This window comes from Pteropus vampyrus, unplaced genomic scaffold (assembly GCF_000151845.1).
Source record: "Pteropus vampyrus isolate Shadow unplaced genomic scaffold, Pvam_2.0 Scaffold238, whole genome shotgun sequence".
Taxonomy (NCBI): Eukaryota; Metazoa; Chordata; class Mammalia; order Chiroptera; family Pteropodidae; genus Pteropus; species Pteropus vampyrus.
In genome coordinates, this window is record NW_011889019.1 from 1,631,865 (window position 1) to 1,655,060 (window position 23,196).

The 23,196-nt window shown below is 50.1% G+C and overlaps 1 protein-coding gene across 1 annotated transcript in view; it reads right to left on the bottom strand.

Moving 5' to 3' along the window:
• Nucleotides 1-19,845, bottom strand: part of SLIT1 (slit guidance ligand 1) — a 160,782-nt gene extending 140,937 nt beyond the window's left edge. The window contains exons 1-2 of the mRNA XM_023519842.1: nucleotides 19,407-19,845; nucleotides 682-753 (exon numbers count right to left, since the gene is read on the bottom strand). Coding sequence (XP_023375610.1) covers nucleotides 682-753; nucleotides 19,407-19,603 — 269 coding nt within the window. The 5' untranslated portion in view covers nucleotides 19,604-19,845. The remainder of the gene's footprint in view (nucleotides 1-681; nucleotides 754-19,406) is intronic.
• Nucleotides 19,846-23,196: the final 3,351 nt, after the last annotated feature.

Sequence of the window (23,196 nt, forward strand, 5' to 3'; positions counted from 1 at the left end):
TACTCCCACATGGACCTCAGATGAGGTTTGGGACAGGGCAGGGGGCAGAAGCTGCCACCATACACTTCTTTTCCTCCACTTTGTTTCCAAAAGCCTACATTATCAAGGAGCTCCCCCTGGAGACCTGGGTGGGGAAGCGGGGACGTGCCTGGGGGAGGCTTCCTCGGGCTCGGAAAAGATTCCTGGAGTCTGGGAAAGAGTCAAAAGTCAGTGGGTTCTGGAGCAGCAGAGACTTCTGCCCAGCAATGGACAGGGATGACCCCAGAGTAGATCAGCCACAAGATCCCTAGCCTTTCCAAAGGTTTACGGCAGCCTGAACAAATTAAGATAGACCTAAAGATCCTTCATGGTCACTTGGTAATCCCTCACCCCAGGAGAGAACCGGTGAACAAGACAGCCCCATCTGCCCAGCGCAGATCCTACCAGGCAGCAACCACTGGTGACTAGGCCGTGCTCAGTTTTTCGGCCATGTGGGAGACAGTGGCTGCTCTGGGTCAGTACTCACTTCCACCCCACCCGTCTCGGGGTGCCCACAGGGAGAGGCCCAGACGGCCTACAACCCTACAACCCCGAAACCCTAAAACCCACAGCCAGGGCTCTGCCTAGGACCCGCAGTCCATTGCCAAGGGTGGGGGTGGGAGGGAGGTTATGAGTGGGGAAGGGGCAGCACCCCATACTCACAGCACCCGCAGCTGCTTGAGCCCCGCAAAGTCGTTCTTATGTATGCGAGTGATGTTGTTGCCGTTGAGTTCCCTGGAGGAGGAAAGGAGAAAAGGAACTGGTGAGCCGTGCAGGCCGGGCCCCCAGGCCAGGGGCTCAGCTCCAGGCTCTGCCTCAACTCAAGCCCGTCATCTGATCAATGGGCAGGGTGCTTCCCAGCCAAGCTCCAGGCCCCCAAGCCCATGTGGAGGCCCAACAAGGTGGGGCCTCTTTACAACAGACATCCAACCAGCAGGAATGCACGGGGCATGGCTCCCTGCTGGGGGTGCCACAAATCAACACGTGGCCTTGGCCCTGAATGAGTTTCATCTGGTTGAAGAGACAAGATATTCGCATAGGAAAGAATTTGAAAACTAGCCAGTTAGAGGCTATTTCGGTGGAATCCTCATGGAGCCTCAGTTTCTTCATCTACAAAGTGGGGACTATCGCTGTGTCCACCTCATAGGGTTCACATGAGGCATAAACAGGTAAACAGCATGGCCCGTGGCTGGAAAGGGCCCCTTTGGGGAAACTAATGTTATCATAGGGTGGCGCCGCTTCCTATGAGCTGTCCATATTCTGAATAGAAGAGAGTAGGTTGGGCTATGCCATTTATGGGGACTGTGGAGCGGGGCTCAAGCTGGGGCCTAACGGACAGATCTGCACAGCGAGAGGGACTGAGTGACGTTCCAAGAAAGGACACCTGAGTATCGGGGGCACGGGAGAGGAGATAGGCTGAGAGTTGTGGGGAGCCAGGAGTACACAGGGTTGGGAGAAGGTAGGTCCGATCACAGAGAGGCTGAGAAAGCAAAGACAGACAGGAAGCCAGTGACACCTCCAGACCTGGCCCCACCTTATAAGCAGTCTGGCCCCACCTGCCCACCAGCCTCCCGAGGAAGCTCTCTTGGCTTTGCCTGGCAACCCCCTTCACAGGGAGCCAACAGAGCCTCAGAAAGGCAGGCCCCTACAGACATCTGCACTCCCTAGAAAGTTCTTCCACTGAGCCACACACAGCAGAATCTCACTTGGGCCTCACTGCAAACCTAGCTGTCACCTCGACATCTTACCTGTCTCCCTGTGGCAGCTCTGAGTTCACAGCCACTATGCTTCCTCCTCTTTCTTGCCACCATCACAGTCACCCATATGCTTGGTAACAACCTAAATGCCCCCATCTCACACACGCACACGCGCACACGCACACGCACACGCACGCACACCCCATGATCACGCGCGGCCCAGTCTCCTCACTTACCAAATCCAAGCTGCTTTGAAAAACAGTAAGTTCTCTCCCCTAAAAGTGTTTATGACGTGTGTTTGGCCTAGATGATGTTCTAGAATTGCACCTACTAAGAACAACATGTTATTAGTTTCCATACACTCCAGAAACTGGGCTTTGCACACATCCTCCTGCCAGGATGGAAAGCAGTCATTGTGCCCATCTTACAGATGAAGGAAGTGTGGCTCAAAAAGGTTAGGTGCCTTCCTGAGGTCACCAGCTGGTAAATGACAGAGCAGGGATCTGGCCGTCTGATCGCAGGCTTCTTCTACCTGTCAGGCTTTTTCTACCTGAGGCCAGCCTGCCTCTCCAAGTTGACAAGCCAATAACTCATTCAGCTCATCACTCTCTGCCCTTCCCCTGTGCCTGGCTCCTGACCCTTAGGAGCAGCTGGAAAAACTCATTCCTTGCTTCTCATCTGCTTTCTAACAGGATCTCCCAGAGGGGCTGGAGGCCTCTCTAAGGTAACGGGGCCATTGGTAAGAGCTCCAGACTAAGCCACTTCCCGTCCTAAATGCTGAGAGGATGGCTTCTCCCTGTGAGATGGGCTCTTTTCAAAGTAAAGGTCTTTTTTTATTGAACTAAACATTCTTCCCCGAAATAGCCACCTCTGACCTCGCTTGTGCTGCACCCCAATCCACTCCTTCCACAACAGGAGTAAAGCCGTCCTACTGAAACTTTCATCCCCAAAACCAAAACTGCAAGGACTTTTTGGTTGTTTTAACTTTTTGATTAAAAAGATATGTCAGCACTGATTCTAAGAGCAGAATGTTCAACTGAAATGGACATCGACAGAGCAATGCTTAGTTGACGTTCAGCGCATCCGTGAAACCGAATACTATGCAGCCATTTAAAATGGTGCAGATCAGTTTGTAGTGACAAGGAAAGCTGTCCAGATGCAGTATGTGGAAAAAGGGAAAAAGGATCACAAGACACTTGTATTCTATGATACTCCTTATGTAAAAACTCACACACACATCAGTACAGAGATATGCGCGGAACGAGCTCACATTAATTTACCACATAAATTAATGCCTGTAGCTGCTGCATGGTGGGACTTAAGGTGACTTCAGTTTCTTTCTTATACTTTCCTGCATTGTTTGAATCTTTTAAAAGACATCTAGGTTTGTATAAGCCGACATTAATATTCGTCATTGCGTTTAAAAATAAGTAATAGATGCACATTACTGAATTTTTTTCCATTTCCTGAAGAATAAAGAAAAAAAATAAAATTACACATAAACTCATCACCCAGAAGTAACCTCCATTAACATTCTGGGAAATTCTCTCCTCCGCCTATTTCCTTTGGATACAATTTTTATACAGTTGGGATAATTCTATAAATATTTATTGAAGACGTACTATTTGCAAAGCGTTCTGCAAGGTTCAGAGACGTGAGGATGCATGAGATGTAAGTGGTATGCCCTCCTACAGTGTCAACCCTGTACGTTCTCCACTCACGGTTTTGACTGGCCATGAAGTGTCCCTTCATTTGGATAGATCAAGTTCCTGGGGTGTTCCCGTGTCCCCTGGTACTGGAACGCCTGGGCTGCTTTGATATTGTTCAATTAAACAGCACTGCATAAAGCTTAGTGGGCATTTGAGAGAAATACATTCTTAGAAATGGAATTACTTGGTCAAAAGTCGTGAAAAAGCTGACGGATTCTACAATCATTGGCTCATTCCTTCTCATGGCAACCATGGTTTATAAGGCATTTGACTACAATAATTTTTCATTTCACAGACGGCAAAGCTGAGGCAAAGACAAACGCTAAGACTTGTATGAACAAAGCAAGGCACTCAGGAAGCCCTGAGGGCAGGATCCCCATCAGGAGGTTAGGGGTCGGGTGGAGGGGTCACAGGGACTTCCGATGACGTTTCACATTTACATGCCTCTATTTCTACCCCTTTACACCAGTCCCCACTGTGTAGATTCCGGGACGCACTCCTTAGCCCAACATCCGTTGATTCCAATGCCTTTTCCTCACCTCCTGCACCCCACTCCACCCCCACTCGAGAAAAGGCCCGAGAGAGGCAGGCAGAAGAGGGCAATGTACAGACAGCAAAGCAAATACAGCCTCTCTCAGGAGACCCTGCTGGTGGCTTCTGAGCAAAAATGTCCACCGAGGCCCAAGCCCCCTGAGCCTCCCCGCATCAGCCTCGCTCTCTAGCCCGGGGGCTGAGTGCCTGCTCTCAGGGGAGAGCCCTCCAGAAGGCAGCCTGCGAGGCCAAGGCAGCTCTCTTCCTGCTCCCAGGTCTGAGGGCTTCTGCTTAAGGAGGCATTATCGCCATTTAGGCTGAGAAAATGACCTCGACTGGGTAGCCAGCCCTCTCCCCCTCTGCAGGATCAAGTTTCCAACCTGGGCCAGCCACTTCCCCGAGAACCCTCAGCAGAGGCTGCTGGAATGAGGCAAGGAGGTCATTTTTCTCCAATGCCTGATTCCTCTGCAGGTGGTCCTTGAGTTTTGCCATGGAGAACCCCACACCCCAAGAAGCCGCCTGGGAAAAATAGGAGAAACCCGCTGCGAACTTAAAATCTTTACAGCCAGAGCAGCCTAGTGGGGTGAGCTCTCTGGGGCCATTCCTGGCCTCGTTTCTCAGGAAGAACCTCGGATCCAGAGCTACCCAGGCTCTCGCTGTCGGAGCCCACATCCACCACTTCTCCTGACAGGGTACCTCCTGCGGGCAGGCTCTGAGCCTAAGGCCAAGCATGCTTCATCTCATTTTGCCCTCACAGTAACCAATGAAGTGAGTCATGTTCTCTCCATCTTGCTAATGAGGAAACTAAAGCACAAATTGGTGAAGCAATTTTCCCAGCGCCACACAGCTAATAAGTGGTGAGGCCAGGCTCAACCCCACCCAGGCCACTGTGATTCCATGTTCTTTCTCCTGCCTCATGATGCCTCATGTTGATGGACATGAGCTGAGAAACAAATCAGATGCTTTGGATAGGAAACTCTGGGGCCCTGTAACAAGACCGTGTGCTCTGCCTCAGCCGCCAGATCAGCAGAGCTCCCCACCCGGCTGAGCTAAGTGTGTTCCCAGTGGCTAAGAGCTTTGGAGCCAAATTGTCCGGTATTCAAATTCCTGCTCCATCATTACTGGCTATGTGACCCTTAGGCATGCTTAGCTTAACTTCTCTGTGCCTCAGTTTCCCCATTTGTAAAATGAGGATAATGAGAGTACCTGCCTCTTAGAGACGTGATGAGGTTTAAACGACTTAATATTCCTAAAGCACAAAGGGCATGCTCTCGTGTCAGTATCACCTGCTGCGACCATTTTCACTACTAGTGTTGTTGTTGTTGTTGTTGTCGTCCTCAAGGACCATGGCTGCACCGGGAGGGCGGGGCTCTCGGCTCAGCTTGGGCTGGTGCTGGACTGGCAGGGCCATGCCGAGTAGGGACGAAGAAGCCAGCTACTCAGGCCCTGCAGAGCCCAGGATGCCAAGACCCAGGGAAGACACCCTAAGATGGTTCTCTCTCTTCCAAAAGGGGTGGGTCTGCACCCGTCCTTGTCCCCTAGGAGGAGATACACTCGGGTGGCAAGTGGCCCTGATTTCTATCAGTTCCTGTGTGGTCCTAACCTGAAAAAGAAAACCTTGGTGGTAAAAGATTTTGCAGAAAATCCTCTGAAGCAAAGTTACTGGGAAAAACAAAAACACACAGGACTTCCCGAATCCTCTCAGGAAACAAGAATCTCATCCCCAGTAGCTGAGTGTTTGTGATAAACCAAAAGAAACCCTCGGATTTCCTAGAGCTGCAGGAATAAACACCCATGGCCCTTCCCAGGGTGTTCTGGAAGCCCCACATGCCTCACGAGCATTTCTTGCCCTGGAGCACCAGACACTCTGGGTGCTGGTTCCCTGAGGGACCAGCACATTCACTCAGCGGCCGAGGCCCAAGCCTGCAGTAGCGATGGGGAAGCTTGGGCTGCCCTCCAAATCCCTTCCTGCTGGGTCTCCAAAAAATAAACACACACATTCTGCTTGTGACATTGTTAGAGGTAAGGGGGATGATGACATTGTATACCCTGACTCTGTCCTTTGAAATCTTAGCCTAACCAAATCCACAGCACTGAGTGTCTGCAGAGTCAGACGGGAGAACTGAGGGAAGGAAGAATTTCCCTACCCAGCCAGTCCCACAGACAAGGCCAAACACCCTAATCCGCAGACTTCTGTGTGCCTACGCCTCTGTCATGGTGCCTGGAGCAGCACAGAGCCCCTACCCAGGCTCCCCACATTCCCTCTGGCTCCCCTCCAATCTGTTCTCGAAGCCACAGCCAGAGTGACCTTTTCAAGATGCAAATCTGATCATGTCACTCCCCACTTAAGCCCTTCAATGAATCCCCATCACTCTTGGAATCAAGACAAAAATCTTAATGTGAACGACAAGACAAAAATTTTAATGTGAACGACAAGACAAGGCCACGGCCCGCCCCACACCCAGTACTGATAAGCTCTCTCCTGGAGCAGAGCCTTTGAACTCACCATTCCCTCTGCCTGGAACGCCCCCTTCTTCCTCTTTACCTAACTCCGACTTTTCCTTCCAATTGGTCGGACCACCCTGTCCCAGGCCCACAGAGCACCCCAACCCTCTCCTCTGCTGCACAAATCAAGGGCAATTTTACATGGATTTGGGGGCTTCCTTGACTGATGTCTCAGCCCCTGAATAAGAAGATTATAAGCTCCTTGAGGACACAGACTGTCAGTTTTTTCTCATTATTGTATTTCCAGGGCCTAACACAGCACAGGGCACCTGATCAACGTTTCTTAAATGTATGAATAAATTCACATTAAAATCGATGTAGTCCAAATAGCACTGGGTTGAGTGGATTTTCCATGTTTCCCTGCTCCCCCACTCAAAAAAAAAAAAAGACACTAATTAAGAACTGTTCTCCCAAAAAGACATCAGCCAAAAAAAGCTCAACACACACGTGACACTACTAAGTTACCAACAACCTCCCAGGGCCCTCAGGTTAAAAGACTGATTTTTTTTCTGAATTCCATTCACAAGAAAATACCAGCCCCCAGGGCTTCAGCAGCTCTGCCTCTCTCCTTCACATAGCAGTGCTTCTGCCTTGGGGCCTTTGCCCATCCTGCTCCCTCAGCCCAGAACAGCCTGGAACAACCCAGAACAGCCCTCTCCCCCTCACCCAGCCGTCAACACATACACCTGGCTCACTGCTAACATCCATCAGGCCTCAATTTAAATGTCCCCTCTAAACCAGCCTCCCCGTGAGTGTCCACTTAGCTCCTTCTCCAGAGCTAGGATTGCGATTTGGAGATATGTTCAGCGTGAGGTCCTTTGTTAAAGGCCAGTCTCCCCTGCCAGGTTGCGAGAAGCAGAGGCTACATCTGTTTTGCTCACTGCTGTATGGCCAGCACCTGCGAGGCTGCCTGGCACACAGTAGGTATTCACTAAATATAGTGAAAATAGGCTGAACGAGCAATTCTGCTGACCAAACTTGCTCCTTCTGGCACACGGTGGTTCACGCCTGACACATGCTCCCATCAGCTGACTGAGCCGTCCTCACAGTCCTCAGGCCTCGGCAGGTCATGATCAAGAGGCTTCTTCTCCAGCCCCCCAGCGAAGCCCACAGGCCCAGCACCAACCCCAGCGCTGGGACAGTCCTCCACCATGGGATAGTCAAGAGGCCCCAGGGCTGAATGATCAGGGGCCCACACCAGGGCAGATGTGCAACCCGTCCCACTCTGCCCCAGCTCCTGGGGACCACATTGTTTCCCTGGCTTGGCTACTAGCAATACCTACACTATCGCAACCAAGCCGGCCCCCTGAAGCCTCGTAATGGAAGCAGGTTAAGGAGGCAAGACTTGAACCCTGGTCTGTCTGACGTCAGGCCCAGCGTGCACGCCCTCTCCCCCTCTCTTTCTCCCTCCCCGCCCCCTTTCCTCTCATATTTAACTGTGGGGAGATACACATAACAAAATTTACCACTTTAACTATTTTCTAAGTGCACAGTTCAGTAGTGTTAAGTATAGTTACACTGTTGTACAACAGATCTCCAGGAATTTTTTTATCAAAAAACCAAAACTCAGTACCAGTTAAACACTAATTCCTCATTCCTCCCGCCTCTCAGCCCCTGGCAACTACCATGCTACTTCTGCGTCTATGGATTTTACTACTCTGGGTACCTCAGATAAGTGAAATCATATCGTATTTGTCTTTTTATGACTGGCTTATTTTACTCAGTATAATGTCCCCAAGGTTCATCCATGTTGTAGCACGTGTCAGAATTTCTTTCCTTTTTAAGTCTGAATGGTATTCCGTTGTATGTTATACCACATTTTGTTTATCTACTCATCCATCAATGGACACTTGGGTTGCTTCCACTCTTTAGCCTTGTAACTAATACTGCTATGAACATGGGTATACAAATATTTTTGAGACGTTGCTTTCAATTCTTTTGAGTATATACCCAGAAGTGGATTTTCTGGATCACATGGTAATTCTATGTTTAATTTTTTGAGGACTCATCATACTTTCCATAGTGGCCATACCATTTTATATTCCCACTGACAGTGCACAAGGGTTCCAATTTCTGCACATCCTCACCACCACTTATTTCTCGTTTTTTGTGTGTTTGTTTGTTTTTGTTTGTTTTTGTTTTTGATAATAGCCATCCTAATGGGTGTGAAGTGATCAGGGTCCAGCTCTTAACCCCAACCCTATGGTACATTCTGTCTGAGGCCCAAACTGCACCCAGTCCCTTCACTACTGAGGCCCAGCCTTACTCTTGCCAATCCCTTCCCCAAGTCTGAGACTCACCCAAAACCACAACCCTGCATGGCCCCACACTGCCAGCCACCAGGCCTTCACGTGCATGCCTGCCAGCTGCTTTCCACTCACTGCCCACCCCAGGCCCCTGAGAGGCCAACTGCCAACTAACTCCCTGACACTGACCTCTGGCTGTTACACCTACCGCCCTGCATCTCCCAACTCTGCTCACCACCCCCTACCCACAGGCTGAACACCCCCTCCCTATACCAGCCTGAAACTTGGGTCCACCCCACACACATGCATAGGCAGGAATCGGTCATGGCCAATTTGCCTTTAAGCCCCAGTGCTAAGCCCTAGTGCTAAGACAGGGGTTTTGTTGGAACTGAATGAATGTCTGATGAGTGAATGAATGGATGAATGGATGAATGGATGAATGAATGAAGCCAGGCTTTAATAATATGCGTGGAGCGGTAGTCAAATTTAAAAACAACAAAATACAAGACTCAGGGGCCCTGGGTGCACCACTTGCCAGCCATCTATGGTGCCGGGCAGATGGCGCCACCTCTCTAAACCCTCTCCTCATCTGCAAAGCAGTGGTGGTACCTTTCTCACAGGACACTTATGAGGAGTAAAAGGGCAGACTTGGGTAAAGGATCTTTCTCCGAGCCTGGCACAAGATAGGGGCTCTAACTAGTGACCACCAACACCATCGCCACTCCCTCTTCACCTCTCTCCACTTCAGTTTTTCTCTGACCTGTCACAGGTCCCTCCCTCCCACTCCCCATCCCAAGGGCTCTGGCTCTTCCTTTCCACGACCACCGCCCACCATGCTCCTGCCCTCTGCCCCCAGCAGACTCCATTCCTCCTACCCCGAAGCTACAAACAACTCCCCCTTGGAGTTAATGCTCTTGTTACTCATCCCGCAAACTTCCTCACCACCTACTCGCTCTCCAACCACCTGCCTTCTGCCTTCCACTTCTCCCAGGAAGCCGTTCTGCCTGGCTTCACAGTGACCCCATCCCAGTCCCAGGAGCTTTCCTTGGCCCTCATCCTCGGACAGACTGGCCGCTCTCCACAGTCAGCCCTCCTCACCCTCTCCAAACACTTTCTTGGTTTGGCAATAATTACACATTATCCAGGTTTGAATCGACAAGCATCCAGCCAGCATTCTCCCAGGTCACACACAAGACACAGGCACCTCCTGCTTCCCCACCGCTCCTCCCGGTTGCATTCCCTTCCTCCCGCCCGCTTCATGTGGACTGATGCCAAAGGCGAGCCCCATGAGTCTTCGAAGGACAGACCTTCCTCGCCAGGAAGCCCTAGCACCAAGCAGTGTTTCTCAAATTGTGGTCTGGGCACCTCCTGCATCTGAATCACCTAAATCACAATTGCCAAAGACCTGCTGAATCGGCGTCTCTGGGATGGGCCTGGGAGTCTGTATTTTACGCCAGCTTCCAGGAGATTCTTATTCTCATTGAAGTTTCTCTTCCACTGCCAAAGGTTCCACCACTTCCCCAGGAGGCCCTCCCAACTGTCTCTCTAGCCTGAACACTCTACAGAGTAACTATCCCCGACTTCTAGGGTCATCTTTTTCATATAGCTATTTATTAGCAATTCAAGCAAAAGACGCAGAGGCCAACTGCATGGCCACCTTTCCCAACTTTACTTGCAAGGTCACTCTCCCAGACTTGAGTCTTAGGGTCCCTCGTGACCTATCCATTTGCTCTCTCTGCCTCAGTCAAGACCTGCTACCTCTCATGCCTTGGTCTCTGCAATTGCCTCCTAATCCTTCGAGGACCGTAGTAGTTTCCTACTGCTGCTACACCAAATTGCCACATGGTTAATGGCTTGAAACAACACTGATTTATTATCTTACAGTTCTGGGGGCCAGAGGTCCAAAATCAGTCTCACTGGATTAGAGTCAAGGCGTTGGTAAGGCTGCATTCCTTTCTAGAAGCTCTGGGAGAGAATCCATTTCCTTGTCTTTTTCAGCTTCCAGAGGTCACTCGCATTCTCTGGCTTGTGGCCACACCCTCACATCACTCCAACCTCCTGCTGCCATCGTCACACCTTCTACCACTGACTCTGACCCCCTGCCTCCCTCTTACAGGAAGCCTTGTGATTATGTTGGGCCCACCAGAGATAATCCAGGATCATCAGCCATCTCAAGATTCTTAAATTAATCACATCTGCAAAGTCCCTTTTACCCTGTAGGATCACATATTCACAGGCTCCAGGAATTAGGACAAGGACGTCTTTGGGGACCATTAATCAGCTCACCACAAGGATCATGTATTCAAAAGCAAAGATCAGAACCATAAAATATCGTACCAAAAGTTTATAGGAAAAAGAAACTCATCAAACATACTTTTTTGAGCACCTACTATGCACCAGGTGAGGGGATACAAAGATACATAAGACACAGTCCCTGCCCTCAGGAAACTCAAAGCCCAAGGTACCCATCAAACAAATCACCTTCTTAAAAAGGAATAAAATTCTCTTTCCTACAGAAGAATTCCAATTAATGAATGCAGAAGGAATGAGGGAAATACAAAAATCAAAATTGGATAATAATGGTTGCAGGCAAGATCCATTAATGGATACTAAAATTAGTAGGTAAGAATTTGAAGACAAAGAAGGATCTTACATAGTCTCAAAGTATCTACCCCCAAATATTTATTAATTACAAATGGAAAGATAGTAATGTTACAGTAGCAAAAACTGGCAGATACTATTTTAACCAAGAGATCAAGGTTAAAATCACCAGCGATGAGACATGTCTGTGTTATCCGCCCCAATAGGATGCTGTGAAAAAGGCACATCACCTCTGCGACATTCTTGCCAAAAATACATAACCTCAATCCAATCATGAACATACACCAGACAAACCCAAACTCAGGAACATTCTACAAGATAACTGACCAGTACTTTTCAAAAGTGTCAAGGTCGCAAAAAGCAAAAAATAAATATAATAAAATAAGAAACTGTCTCAGATTGAAAGAGACTGAGGAGAAATAACAATAAAATACAATGTGGAATCCTGGGTTGGATCCTGGAATAGAAAAAGGACATTTGTGAAAAAACTGGTGAAATTCAAATAAAGTCTGTAGTTTAGCTTAGTATTCTACCAATGTTAATTTCTTAATTTTGGTCATGGTACTCTGGTTAAGAAAGATGTTGATATTAGGGGAAGCTGGGTGAAGGTCGTATGGGACTCTCTGTACTATTTTTGCAACTTTTCTGTAAACCTGAAATTATTTTTAAATAAAAGTTTTTTGTTTTTTTTTTATTTTTAAAAGAAGAATAATATACAGCAATGACAGCAAAACCACTGTCATAAAAAAAGCTAGGAACCACAGTCATCATAACCAACTGGTCTCCCCACTGCCAGGTGGTCTCTCCCTCCATTTATTCTCCACACCAAAGCAAGGCAAGAGAATATCTTAAAACACCATTTTGCACTTGTCACTCTCCACTCAAGACCTCTGGGGCGGGGGGCAAGTGCTCCAAGAGTCTTATCAAAAGCAGCTTAAAGGGGCTCCAACTGGCCAAATACGGGACACTCTGAGCATCAAATTATAACCCAAAGAATAAAATAATAATGCACAAATTTACACAGTTATAAACAAACAAACAAACAAACAAACTGATGGAGGAGAGGGAAAGTTTTTCTTATGGTCGAATGCCACCTAATAGAGAATAAATGGCAAAGATAAAAATTTCTCATCAATGAATGTTAAAACTAGTGAATGAGAGTTTGATGAGGAATGAAATAGTTACATAGCCTCTAAGTATCTCTGACAAATTACTTATTAATAACAAAGGGGAATAGTAACTTCTCAGTAGAAAAGCCTAGCAGACACCAATTTGCCAAGTGATTAAAGCTAAAATCACCAATATTGGGACAAGTTGACATCATGTGTCTTCTGACAAGACCCACTGAGACAGGCACAACATCACTTATTTATCTTGCCAAAAATGCATAATCTGAATGTGATCATAAGGAAAGAGCAGATGAAATCAAATTGAGGGACATTCTGCAAAATAACGAGCCTGTATTCCTCAAAAATGTCAAGGTCAAGAAAAACAAAGAAAGGCTGAGAAACGAGTCCAAATTAAAGGAGACTAAAGAGCCATGACAAGTAAATGTCATGTTTGATCTGGACAGAATTCTGGACCTGGAAAAAAATATAGCCATAAAAGACATTATTGGGACAACTGATGAAATTCATACATGAACTCATGTGTGCTAGCTCATGAGTATACATGAGTAGATAACAGAATTCTATCAATGTTAAATTTTCTGATTTTGATAGCCTTATTGTTTTCAGAAAATACACACTGAAGTATTTAGAGGACAAAGGAGACAATGTCTCCAACCTACGCTGAAATGGTTCTGAAAAAAAATGTGTGTGCATGTTTGTATGCGTGTGTGTGCGTGTGTGTGCGTGTGTGCGTGTGTGTGCGTGTGTGTGCATGTGTGTGAGTGTGTGATATGATAAAACAAATGGGGCAAAATATCAACAACTGAATCTTGATAACAGATATATAGATGTTCCCTATACTTTTGTTACGACTTTTTTTAAGTTTGAAATTATAACAAAATAAAAAGTTACAGTGAGAACAAGGAGTATTTTGGGATGATGAAAATATTCTGAAATTGGATTGTGGTGATGTTTGCCCAACTCTGTAGATTAATTAAAAATCATTGAATAGTAAAAAAAAAAAAAAAAAAGCTTTAAGAAAGTCTTACGTTCATCCCCTCTGATGGCTCCCCATTTCTCAGCCCCATGGCCTGGTCCCCACCCATTACTCTACTCTCCTCCACAGAGCACACCAACACAAATGTTCACCCCATCAGCTGGGTCAGCTGCTCACTCTCCTTTCCAAATATACGGCGCACACCTTCTGAATGCCTTCAGATTCCCTTGCTCTTGCTTAACCTCTCCTTGCTGACCTGGGTCCTGCCCAATCCCACGTCCCGGTCACTGCAAGGATCCAGTCTTCCTTCGATCTCTCACTCCCATCTCATTTCTAACAATGACAGAGTCTTTTCTCGGTGCCAGTGTTATTCTAACCACTTTATATGGAGTGTTTCATTTGAACTCACAACCCTACGAAGTCAGTGCTATGGTTGGCTCCATTTTATAGATGAGAAACTCAAGTCATGAGTGTGCTGCCAGGTAGTTGACAAAGGCGGGATTCAAACTGGGCCATTCTCGAATCAAAGCCACTATTCTCGCTGGTAACCACTATGCTTTATATCCCTATGGATTTCCTTATGCATTTATTCTTTCACAGACAGATCTTTTCCCCCACCAGGCCATGAGATCCCCGAGAAGCAGGTCCACACTCTGGATGGGCCTCTCTAGACACTGCATACGGCAGGTGCCCAACAGCTGTTTGTGCAACATAGGCTGGGTTCCAGAAAGGGGGTGGGGGGGGTTGCAAGCTCCATCAAAAAGAAGAGCCAATTCTCCACCCCCGAGCACAGCCCAGCCCCCTGGCTACTGCCCAAGGCCCGGCCGTCATCTGCTCTGGGTAATAAGTATTTGTATGGCGATAATTACAGCATTTGGGAAGAAAATCCCATTAAGCAAGAAGCCCTGCCGAGTTGCTAATGCCGGCACAGAACTGGAGGCGGCAACTCCGCCAAGCTCCCGTCTGCTCCCAATAATGCAGGAGCTGCCTGTCCCGCCACCCCTCCCCTGGCCCAAAAAGAGCACGGCCGCCCCTGCTGGCAGCTTAGGGCAGCCTGGGCCACCCCAGCCGGCCTCCTCCCTCGGAGAGGGGGCCCCGAAGAAAGGATGGCCCTGTCTTTGCATGCTCCAGAGTTCCCAGGGGATCCAGAGCGCCCAGTGACTGACTGCCTGTTGAGGGACAGGTGAGCAGGGCCATGCTGGGATCCAGGACTGAGTGGCACCCAAGTTCCTTTCACATCCCGGCAATTCTGTCACCTTAATAACAATAATAATACCATTTATCAAACACTTGCTGTGTGCCAGGCCTGGTGCAAAGTGCTTCTCCAAGCATTACTGCAGTTAATGTTCACAACCACCATTTGAAGCAAGTCCTGTCATCATCCCCACTTGATGGGCCAGGAAACGGAGGTCTGAGAAGTCACTTTTCTCCAGAGCACTTATCACAGTTTGCAATTGTGTGTTTATTCTCACATCACGTCATTCATCTCTACCTCCCCTGCTGGACTACAACTCAGAGGGAAGAGCGGTGTTGGTTTCTGTCTAGCACTATTCGCTCGGTGTGATGCAGACATTCAATAGATAGATATCTGTTGAATGAATGAATTAAACCCTATAACTTGCCCCAGGTCCCCCAGCTGCTGAGTGGCAGAGAGGCTAAAAACCCAGGCAGGCTGGCTCCAGGGCCATGCTATCATGTCGTCCACCCTACAGAGTCCCTGCATGGCACTGCCCTGATCCCTGTCCCAAAATCCCGGGGAATGGAGGCAAAGCGCCCTGGTACAGCAAAGGAGCACTCTGAGCAGCCAGCCTGCAGAAGAGCAGTCTGCAGCACGGCCGACACTCGAATGCTTACTTCCCAAACGCTCTCCTGCCCCAACCTAACCCTCAAACCTTTAGCATGAGCGTCCCAGATAATAAAAATAATAAAATCACCTAATTGAATTACAAAGCATTTCACCCACATAGCATGAGTGAATCTTGGCAAAGTCCTATGGTAGTAGGTGTCACTCTTCCCAGAGGCTGTGGGGCAGTAGAACACCAGCCATGTGCCAAGCATGTTGCCAGGCCCTCTCCGTGCATTCGCTTACTTAATCCTCACCATCAATCTGCAAAGCTGTGATCATCTCCTTTTACAGATGGGGAAACTGGGTCTCAGAGAGGATGAGTGACCGTACTGGGGCCCCGCCACCAGTTATTGAGAACCCAGCAATAAGCCCATGACACCTGTCACTGGAGACGAGAGTTCCACAAGGAGGCAAGTACCCTGCACAGTGTGGGTCTCCGCTGCAAGAGATCACAGAGCCCTGCTCAGAGAGCCCAGACCCGCCAGGCCCTGGTAGAAGATATGGCTTTAATCCGGCCCCCTGACCCCTCTCACCACAGCCACCATCCAATCATAATTTGGAATTCTAAACAGGCTCCCAGACAATCAGCCTAGGGGCGCCCTCACTGTCTTCCTTGGGCATGACCACCCAGTCCAGTCGAATGGGGCCTCTAGATTCGGGGATAGGGCTGAGAGAAGGCATGGGCCATCTAGGCCTCTGCAGCAGGCAGGCAGCTAGGGCAGTGACAAACTGGCCACGATACAAAGGGACATACTGAGAAAGACAGGAGAGCGGGTCCGCATGGCGTGAAGAGCAGCGAAATGTTCTGGGCCTGGAACAAAATGGAAGTCAGCAAGCCTTCCCAGGGCCCTTCCCCACCTCCCCACCACGGGCCTCTCCCCTCTCTGCACTCTGCACCCACAGGGGTCTCTGCGGCGAGCCCAGAGTACAAGTGCCTAGGGTGGAGAGGAAAAGCAGCGTCCACACATAATCTCTTATCACACTCTCCTGAACATTCTAGTCCAAAAGATTTTTTTTTTAATTAAAAAAAAATCCACTGAAAGTCAAGGTCTTTCAGTGGAAGAAAAGACAATCAATAGTAGCCATAGCTGGGTCTCTCTGAGCTTGAGTCCTGCAAAGAGAGGAAGCTTCTAGTCCTCTAGCGCACCCCTAACTTAATAATTCACGGCGAATTATTCAGGACCCCTTCCCCACCTGGCCCACAACGGCTCTCGGGCTTGCACAGCCTCTTCCCAGAAGTCCCCGCAGCAAACCAATGACAATGTCTTCCCCCTGGGGGAACAGGCCTGGACCCAGAGTTAAGGACTATGTGATAATAAAGTTGCCAGACCTCTCGGGCTGCTGTAGAAACTGCCCAGAAGACAAAAGGCGAATGCATAGCTGCAGTCTATAAAAATTTCACAGCCGGAGAAGAAGCTGCCATTTCAGTCTCCAAAAACGACATAATATTCATGTTGATTAGACAGAGCATTTGCCCGTGATTTTGAGTCCGCTGAGGCTCTCCCCTAGGCCTCTTCTCGGGGTGTTCTTTTCCTCCTCAAATAGCTCTTTCACAGCCTGCGTGTTGAAAAGGCAGGCTCCCTCTGCTTTCCACATCCTTCTCCAATCCAAGTTTTGCCCACAGCCAAGATCAGATCTCATCCCACGCCCCCATGATGATTCACCCCTGGATTCCAACAGTGAAGTCCCCAAAAGAAAAATCCAGATAGAGAAAGGCCTTCCTGACTCTCCCTGACCTTCCCAGCCTCAGGTCCCATCACATCCCCCTGGACACAGCATGTTTCAGCCCCGGGGCAAAGCTGGTCCCTCTCTTTGGTTGCCTGCCCTCTCTGCTTGGCAAAATCCAACCCAACCACTATTGGGTCCCAAAGTGCCGTGACAAAATGGCTCATCATCTGAGAAGCCCATACATCCCAGAAAAGGGCTTCTCATCCCAATGCTTTCCCCATAGCTTCATCACACTGCCAGCCTGGCCCTCTCCCAAGAGCTTACATTTAGGTATCCACTGCCTAGTCTTCTCGACTATACATCATCTGAGGGCAGGGACTTACTTCCTGCTGGAGCTTCGGCACCCAAGGCAATTCCTGGCCCTGTAAACATCTGCTGAATTAAATTACAAAATTCTTCCCCTGATCTTATCATAAAAATGGCTCTCACTTAGCAAGAATCATAACGTACCAGGCGCTTCCCACACATTATCTTCAGTCCTTACAAGAACCAGAGACCTTATGTATCAGCAGCCCCATTTTCCTGCTGGAAAGCTAAGAGAACTTTCCAAGTAACTTGCCCAAGGTCACACAGCAAATAACTGACAGCTGAAGGGCTCCAACCTAGGCGAACGGAGCTCCAACCCTCCTCTGCACTAGGAAGTTTAGCACACATCTCTTTTAATCACAAAAGAGCTCAAGAGTTCATGAAAGTCAAAACAGACGCTTTCCTCAAAACTGAAGAGGAAGAGAGAGCAAGGAATGAGATGACTTCAAGATTCAGTTCCAAAAGCAAAGCAGAGGGGCTCATGTGTCTCAGACCGTGGCAGCTACCAGAGTAATGTTTGCAGGAGAAATACCCCATGGGCAAGGCCAAGGAACAGAGAGTAGGTCCAGAGGCATTGAAGGTGACCCTGCAACCTCAGGGGTCCTCTGGACGGATTTCTGACCTTCAGTCCTTCAGGGCCACACAAGATAATGCACAGTTGCCCCAAGCAAACGGTTTGGTCCACCCTCTCCCCATGCCAGCATCTTTCTCCAGCCCCCACACGTCCTCAGACACACATTGATTCCTATCTAGACTGCATCTAGGTTGCAAATTCTCTGAAACCACCTCCAGAATTTTCGACCAAGAAGAGTCTGGGGGAAAGTATGCTCACTAATTGCCGACCTTGGTACAGACTTTGATCCAGGAGACGGCTCTCCCCAGGGTCAGGTTTCTGCCTCTGACCAGCTGGGAGCCATGAAAATGTGCTCAAAAGTTATTGAAATATATACGCCTTTCCTGAGAGCCAGGGCAGTTGCCCAGGAGTGTGGGAAGAAGGAGTCAGCAGGTTTCAAAAGAGCCGGCAGCCTTTGCCAAAGTCCAGTTCAAAAATCTCCCAAGGCTATCACCTCTGCAAGCAGCACAAAGGCCCTGCATGTGACCGAAATGTACACACACTGCATGCAGGGACTCTCACAGCCTCACACTGAGGTGATATCACTACACAAGGAATTCATACATACACACATTCTGCAGGGAATCTGGGAAAACAAATTATACAGGTCTGTAAATACGCACACATACACACACTAACCATCCACACACGCACGTGTGCACACACACCCTACACAGCTCAGCAGGTCTAGAAAGAGCTGAGTTTCCTCAAGAATTTAGAAGTAAGAGAAACAAGGGAGGAGAAATGGTGTTTTTATGACTTGTCATGGTCAATGTCTTTAACCTGTGTCTCCCATTCTAAGCTCCCGACCTCTCAGCATTATTTACTGGGCTCTCCATCCAGGTCACACATCTCTCTCCCTGGGTGCTGAATGTAACAAGCCCCAAAGTCAAATCCCTCATGTTCCATTGTCTGCCCCGGTTGGGGAATGGCTGTAAGTGAGGTGGGAGACCAATGCCTGACACCTGCAAGGGAATTCTTAAGGCCCTGGGGCAAACAATGGAGAGGAAGGGAAAGACGGAAACTTCAACTCCTTCCCATCTTGCTACCCATCACCAGCCTGCAAGCCCTCAGAACCCACATCCACGCACACGACTCAGAACACAGCCCAAGCCCCATGTGCCCAAAAGGAGACATGGTTTCTTGCCAGCGTGAGGAGCTTCCCTCCTGGGTGCGAGGAAGGCTTTCTGGCACCAATTCACAAGCACCCTGGAGGAATAAAGTGCTGGCGCAGTGGGAAGGGCCTGCCAGTGCAGAGCGCAGGATGCAGGTGTGAGGATGGGAGGTGACAGCCCCACTGAGGGCCCTTTGAATCCCGGGAAAGGAAAACAGTGGAGCTTCTGGCTCCTGGCTCGAGAAAGACCCTGGCAGGCATCGACTCCTCTACTGGATGCTGAGCCCGGTTCCAAAGATCCAGCTCCCATCCCCAGCCCTGAATTGCGTCTTGGTGGGAGGGTAACCTCGGGGCTCCCTGTGGGCTAGGGATGGGGCCATACTCACAGGCGCTCGGTGTTCCGTGGGATGTTCTTGGGTATGGTCTGCAGCCCCGTGCCGTGACAATCCACCGAGGTGCCCGTGCAGGTGCAGAGGGCGGGGCACGCCGTGGTACCCAGGCGCCACGCGGCTGCCCACAGCAGCAGCCAGAGCTCCGGCCGGACGAGCCCCGCCGAGGACCCCATCTGGGGCATCAGCGCCATGGTGCCCTCACCGTGTCCCTCTGATGTGCCAGACGGCAGCAGCCGCTTACCATCCCCGTCTGGGGCTCCCTCCAGGTGCGGTCCCGGGTCAGAACCACCGAAGAGACCGCTGGCTGGTGCTCTGCGCCCTTGTGGGCTGCGAGGCACCTTGCTCCTCCAAGCGACGGCGCCTGTGCGCGGACGGAGGGAGGACGCCTTGGGCGGAGGGCGCTCCTCTCCTCTCCGGTTTCTCGCTGGCTGCCTCTCCCTCCCTCCCTCCCTCCCTCCCTCCAGCTCCCAACTGACTGCTGCGAGGAGGAAAATGGGCAGGCCCCGAGCGCGCACGCACCCCGCGCGCACACACACACACACACACACACGCACACAATCACACACTCTCACACCCGCACGCTCGCTCCCACCCGGCAGTCATCCATCAATCGAAAAGCACACATCCAAGGCCAGACTCCTCCCCACCCTCCCCCGCACACACCCTCCCCGCCCCCGCCTCCCGACGACCACTCCGCTGCTGCCAGCAGCGTACAGTTTTAAAGGTGGAACCTACAAGGCGCCTTGAGCGGGCAGGGGGCTGCGGGGAGGGGAGGAAGCCCACGGTTCGACTTGCGGGTCCCGACGCTCACTGGCGCGACACACACACACACACACGGAGGATGAGCACAGACGCACGCACCCAGCACCCGCAGCCCCAGCTGCTGGTCCAGAGCGGGGAGGGAATCTTATTTGACCCCTTCTCCTGGGCCACAGACATCATTTACCCGAGGGCAGAAACTACTCCCTGGCCCCGTCAGACTTGCTTTGTCAATTCATTATGAAAGGAAGCCCCGCGCCCCAGGTGGCCATCTCCAAGCCACCTACCTTGCTTAGCGTGAGACCTTGAGGGTCGAGCCTGGGAAAAAAGGCGGGGGGGGGGGGTGTGAGGAGAAGTGGGGAGAGGGTGGTGGCACAAAAGCCCTAGGCCAAAGAAAGTCTTCTCCCCTCCCTCAACACGTTCTCCACCAAGAGAGGAGAAACCCCATTTCTCCAAGTGGAACCCGAAGCTAGCTGCACCCAGAATGAGAATGACCTTGATTTGGACATTGCACAGCTGCAGACTTGTTAGTCCTGCCCATCCCCTGTGCTGGCTTCCCAGGGGGTCGAGAGCAGTGGGGATTAGAAATCCAGCATATATCTTCCTCCTCTCATACCAACCTTCTTCCATTTCTGACAGGTGAAAACAAATATTCAGTCTTGTCTTCAAAGGAGTGCAGAGACGGCTGGAAAAAAGCTGGGCAGCCTGCTTGGGAGAGAAGGACCACAGGCTACTCACGTCAGACTCCAGGCCTTACACTTCTTTGGGTAGGGACTTTTTTCACTCTAAGGCAGGTGTGCATATGAGTGTGAACAGGAAATCCAGGTGGGGAAAGAATTATCCTCAAGCCAAAAAGATAAAAACCCTTCCAGTATCAAGGACAGCTGTGGTTTGCTGGTGCTCCATAGGACCCAGACAGCTTTTGCCCATCATCAGTCAGGGTCCCTGATTCCAGGTTGCCTGGGAAGAAGAAACAGCTGAGCAGCCCAAGAAACACCTCCTCTCACAGGAGTTGGCTTCCCTGGGTTTCCTCCTGGGAGAAACCAGAAAGAAAGTGGCTGGTGCCAGGGGTAAACACAGCTTGTCAGAGGTGGGTGATGTGATATTGATGGGCTCCACAAGATGAAACCGTATCATCCACCAAGTACAGGCTCAGTGTTTTCTTTGTTTTCATTTCCATCTTGATGAAAATTTTGCAGTATCTCTACTGTCATAGCACAGATAGAACTGTGGCCAGTATGTCGCAACTAATGTGGCTGATTTGATGGGTTCTTTTGAAAGTTTTCACTCACTTCCATACTTGACCTCCATCCAAGGCCATAGGTCCTTGAGCATCAATTCAGTGACAACTGGAAAGGTGGGGAAAGACTTTCTCAAGGGCCCCATGTGGTGTGATCTTAGAGAACCTTTCCACAAATCAATTCTGTGAGAGCCTCCTCCCCTTCTCCCTCACAAAGTCCTACTGAGGACATTCGGCCCCCCTCTGCTCTCCCAGCTGCCTGGGCCCAGGCAAGTTAAATCCTCATTCCTTTGAGCCTGCAGCTTTGTTTATCCTCTCTTAGCTGGGGCTCTGTTTACACATGTGGCTCCTTCCCTGACACCCCTCCTGGGGCAGAGGCTGCCCCCACCCCATGGATTCCTCACTTCCTCATTTTGGCACTTAACCCAGCACCTGGCACTTAGTAGGCCTGTCACAAACAGCATTCAGACTGTTGAAGATGTCTGGTCTCCAACCTCCTGCTCCAGTGGTGCCTCCCTGGCCCCATGACCTCAGAGGGCTCCTTGAAGCCAGGATCCATGTGGGGAAGAGGAAGAGTGTTGATTAATGGGCAACATGCCCTAGGGGCTTTAGAGAAGCATGGCTTTAGAGGGATGGGATGGGCAGGGGGCAGCATGATCAGCTCTGCCTGTGGCTCCCAGGAGCCGGCCACTGCCCTGGAAGCTTTCAGATTAGCCTGGAAAGTAAATCCCAAACAGGCCTTAAGTCAAGTCGCTACCACCTGGCAAGGCCTAGCCTTTGCTTTAAAGTGGGGAAGAAAGGAGGGCCCCCTCGGAGTCAGGACAAAGACCCCGCCCCCACCAGTTCATCACAAGAGGCCTGGCCTCAGCAGCCAGGCAGCTCCCCTACTTGGCTCCTATCCCCAGTTCCTCCACCCCAGGACCTGGCTAGCTCCCCAATTCGGGAGGCAGCTTTCCATGAATGAACGCAGCTCATTAGCGTTCCCAGCACATTTACTAGTTAAACGACCGCCTGGCCAGCCACACACCCCGACCACCCTCCCCACCCCCCTGCTTGGTGTGTTCAGTTTCCTCTCCCATGCCCCTCCCTCTGTTGGGTCTCCCTACCCCCCTCCCTACAATCAGGCCACCTGCTCCTTCTGCACAGGGAGGGAGGAGGCAGGCCTGTCACACTGCTTCTGCCAGGAATGTTCCACCAAGCTCCACTCTGCCCACTGGCCACCAGCAGGCAAACCCATGGAGGAAAACTTGGGGCTTCATCTCTGCATCCAGTAGTATGAGCCTCCTCTGAGTCCCCTCAGCTATGAATGCTCAGGAGTTGAGGGCCACTTCCTGCCTGTGACTCGGAGACAGTGCCCTCTTCTCAGCCTCTGCTCAGGGTCCTCTCTTCCATCCCCACTAGCCCCTTCGGAAGCACCATGAAAGGCAAAGAGCCTGGGTGAGGCTGTAGAACACTACAGTTTAGATTTCCAAACTGCAAAAGGCCAGAATGAGACAAAATGCCTGCTATCTGAGCATTTGTTGAACACCGTTTATTGAGTATTTATGTATTATGTACACTGTACTGGAACTCGGCAACTCAAAAAACATACCTGGCCCACAGCGAGCTCACAGTCCAGCAGGGGAACAGATAAAGGAAAACCCACTCAACACAGTTATTTTGTTAAAAGGGAATGTGGAATTATACTGAACCCAGAGTGTGGGACTCAGGATAGGGCTAGAAGGCTCCCTGAAAGAGAAAACACTTGACTCTTAAAAAATAAATAGGCATTGGCTGAGAAGCACA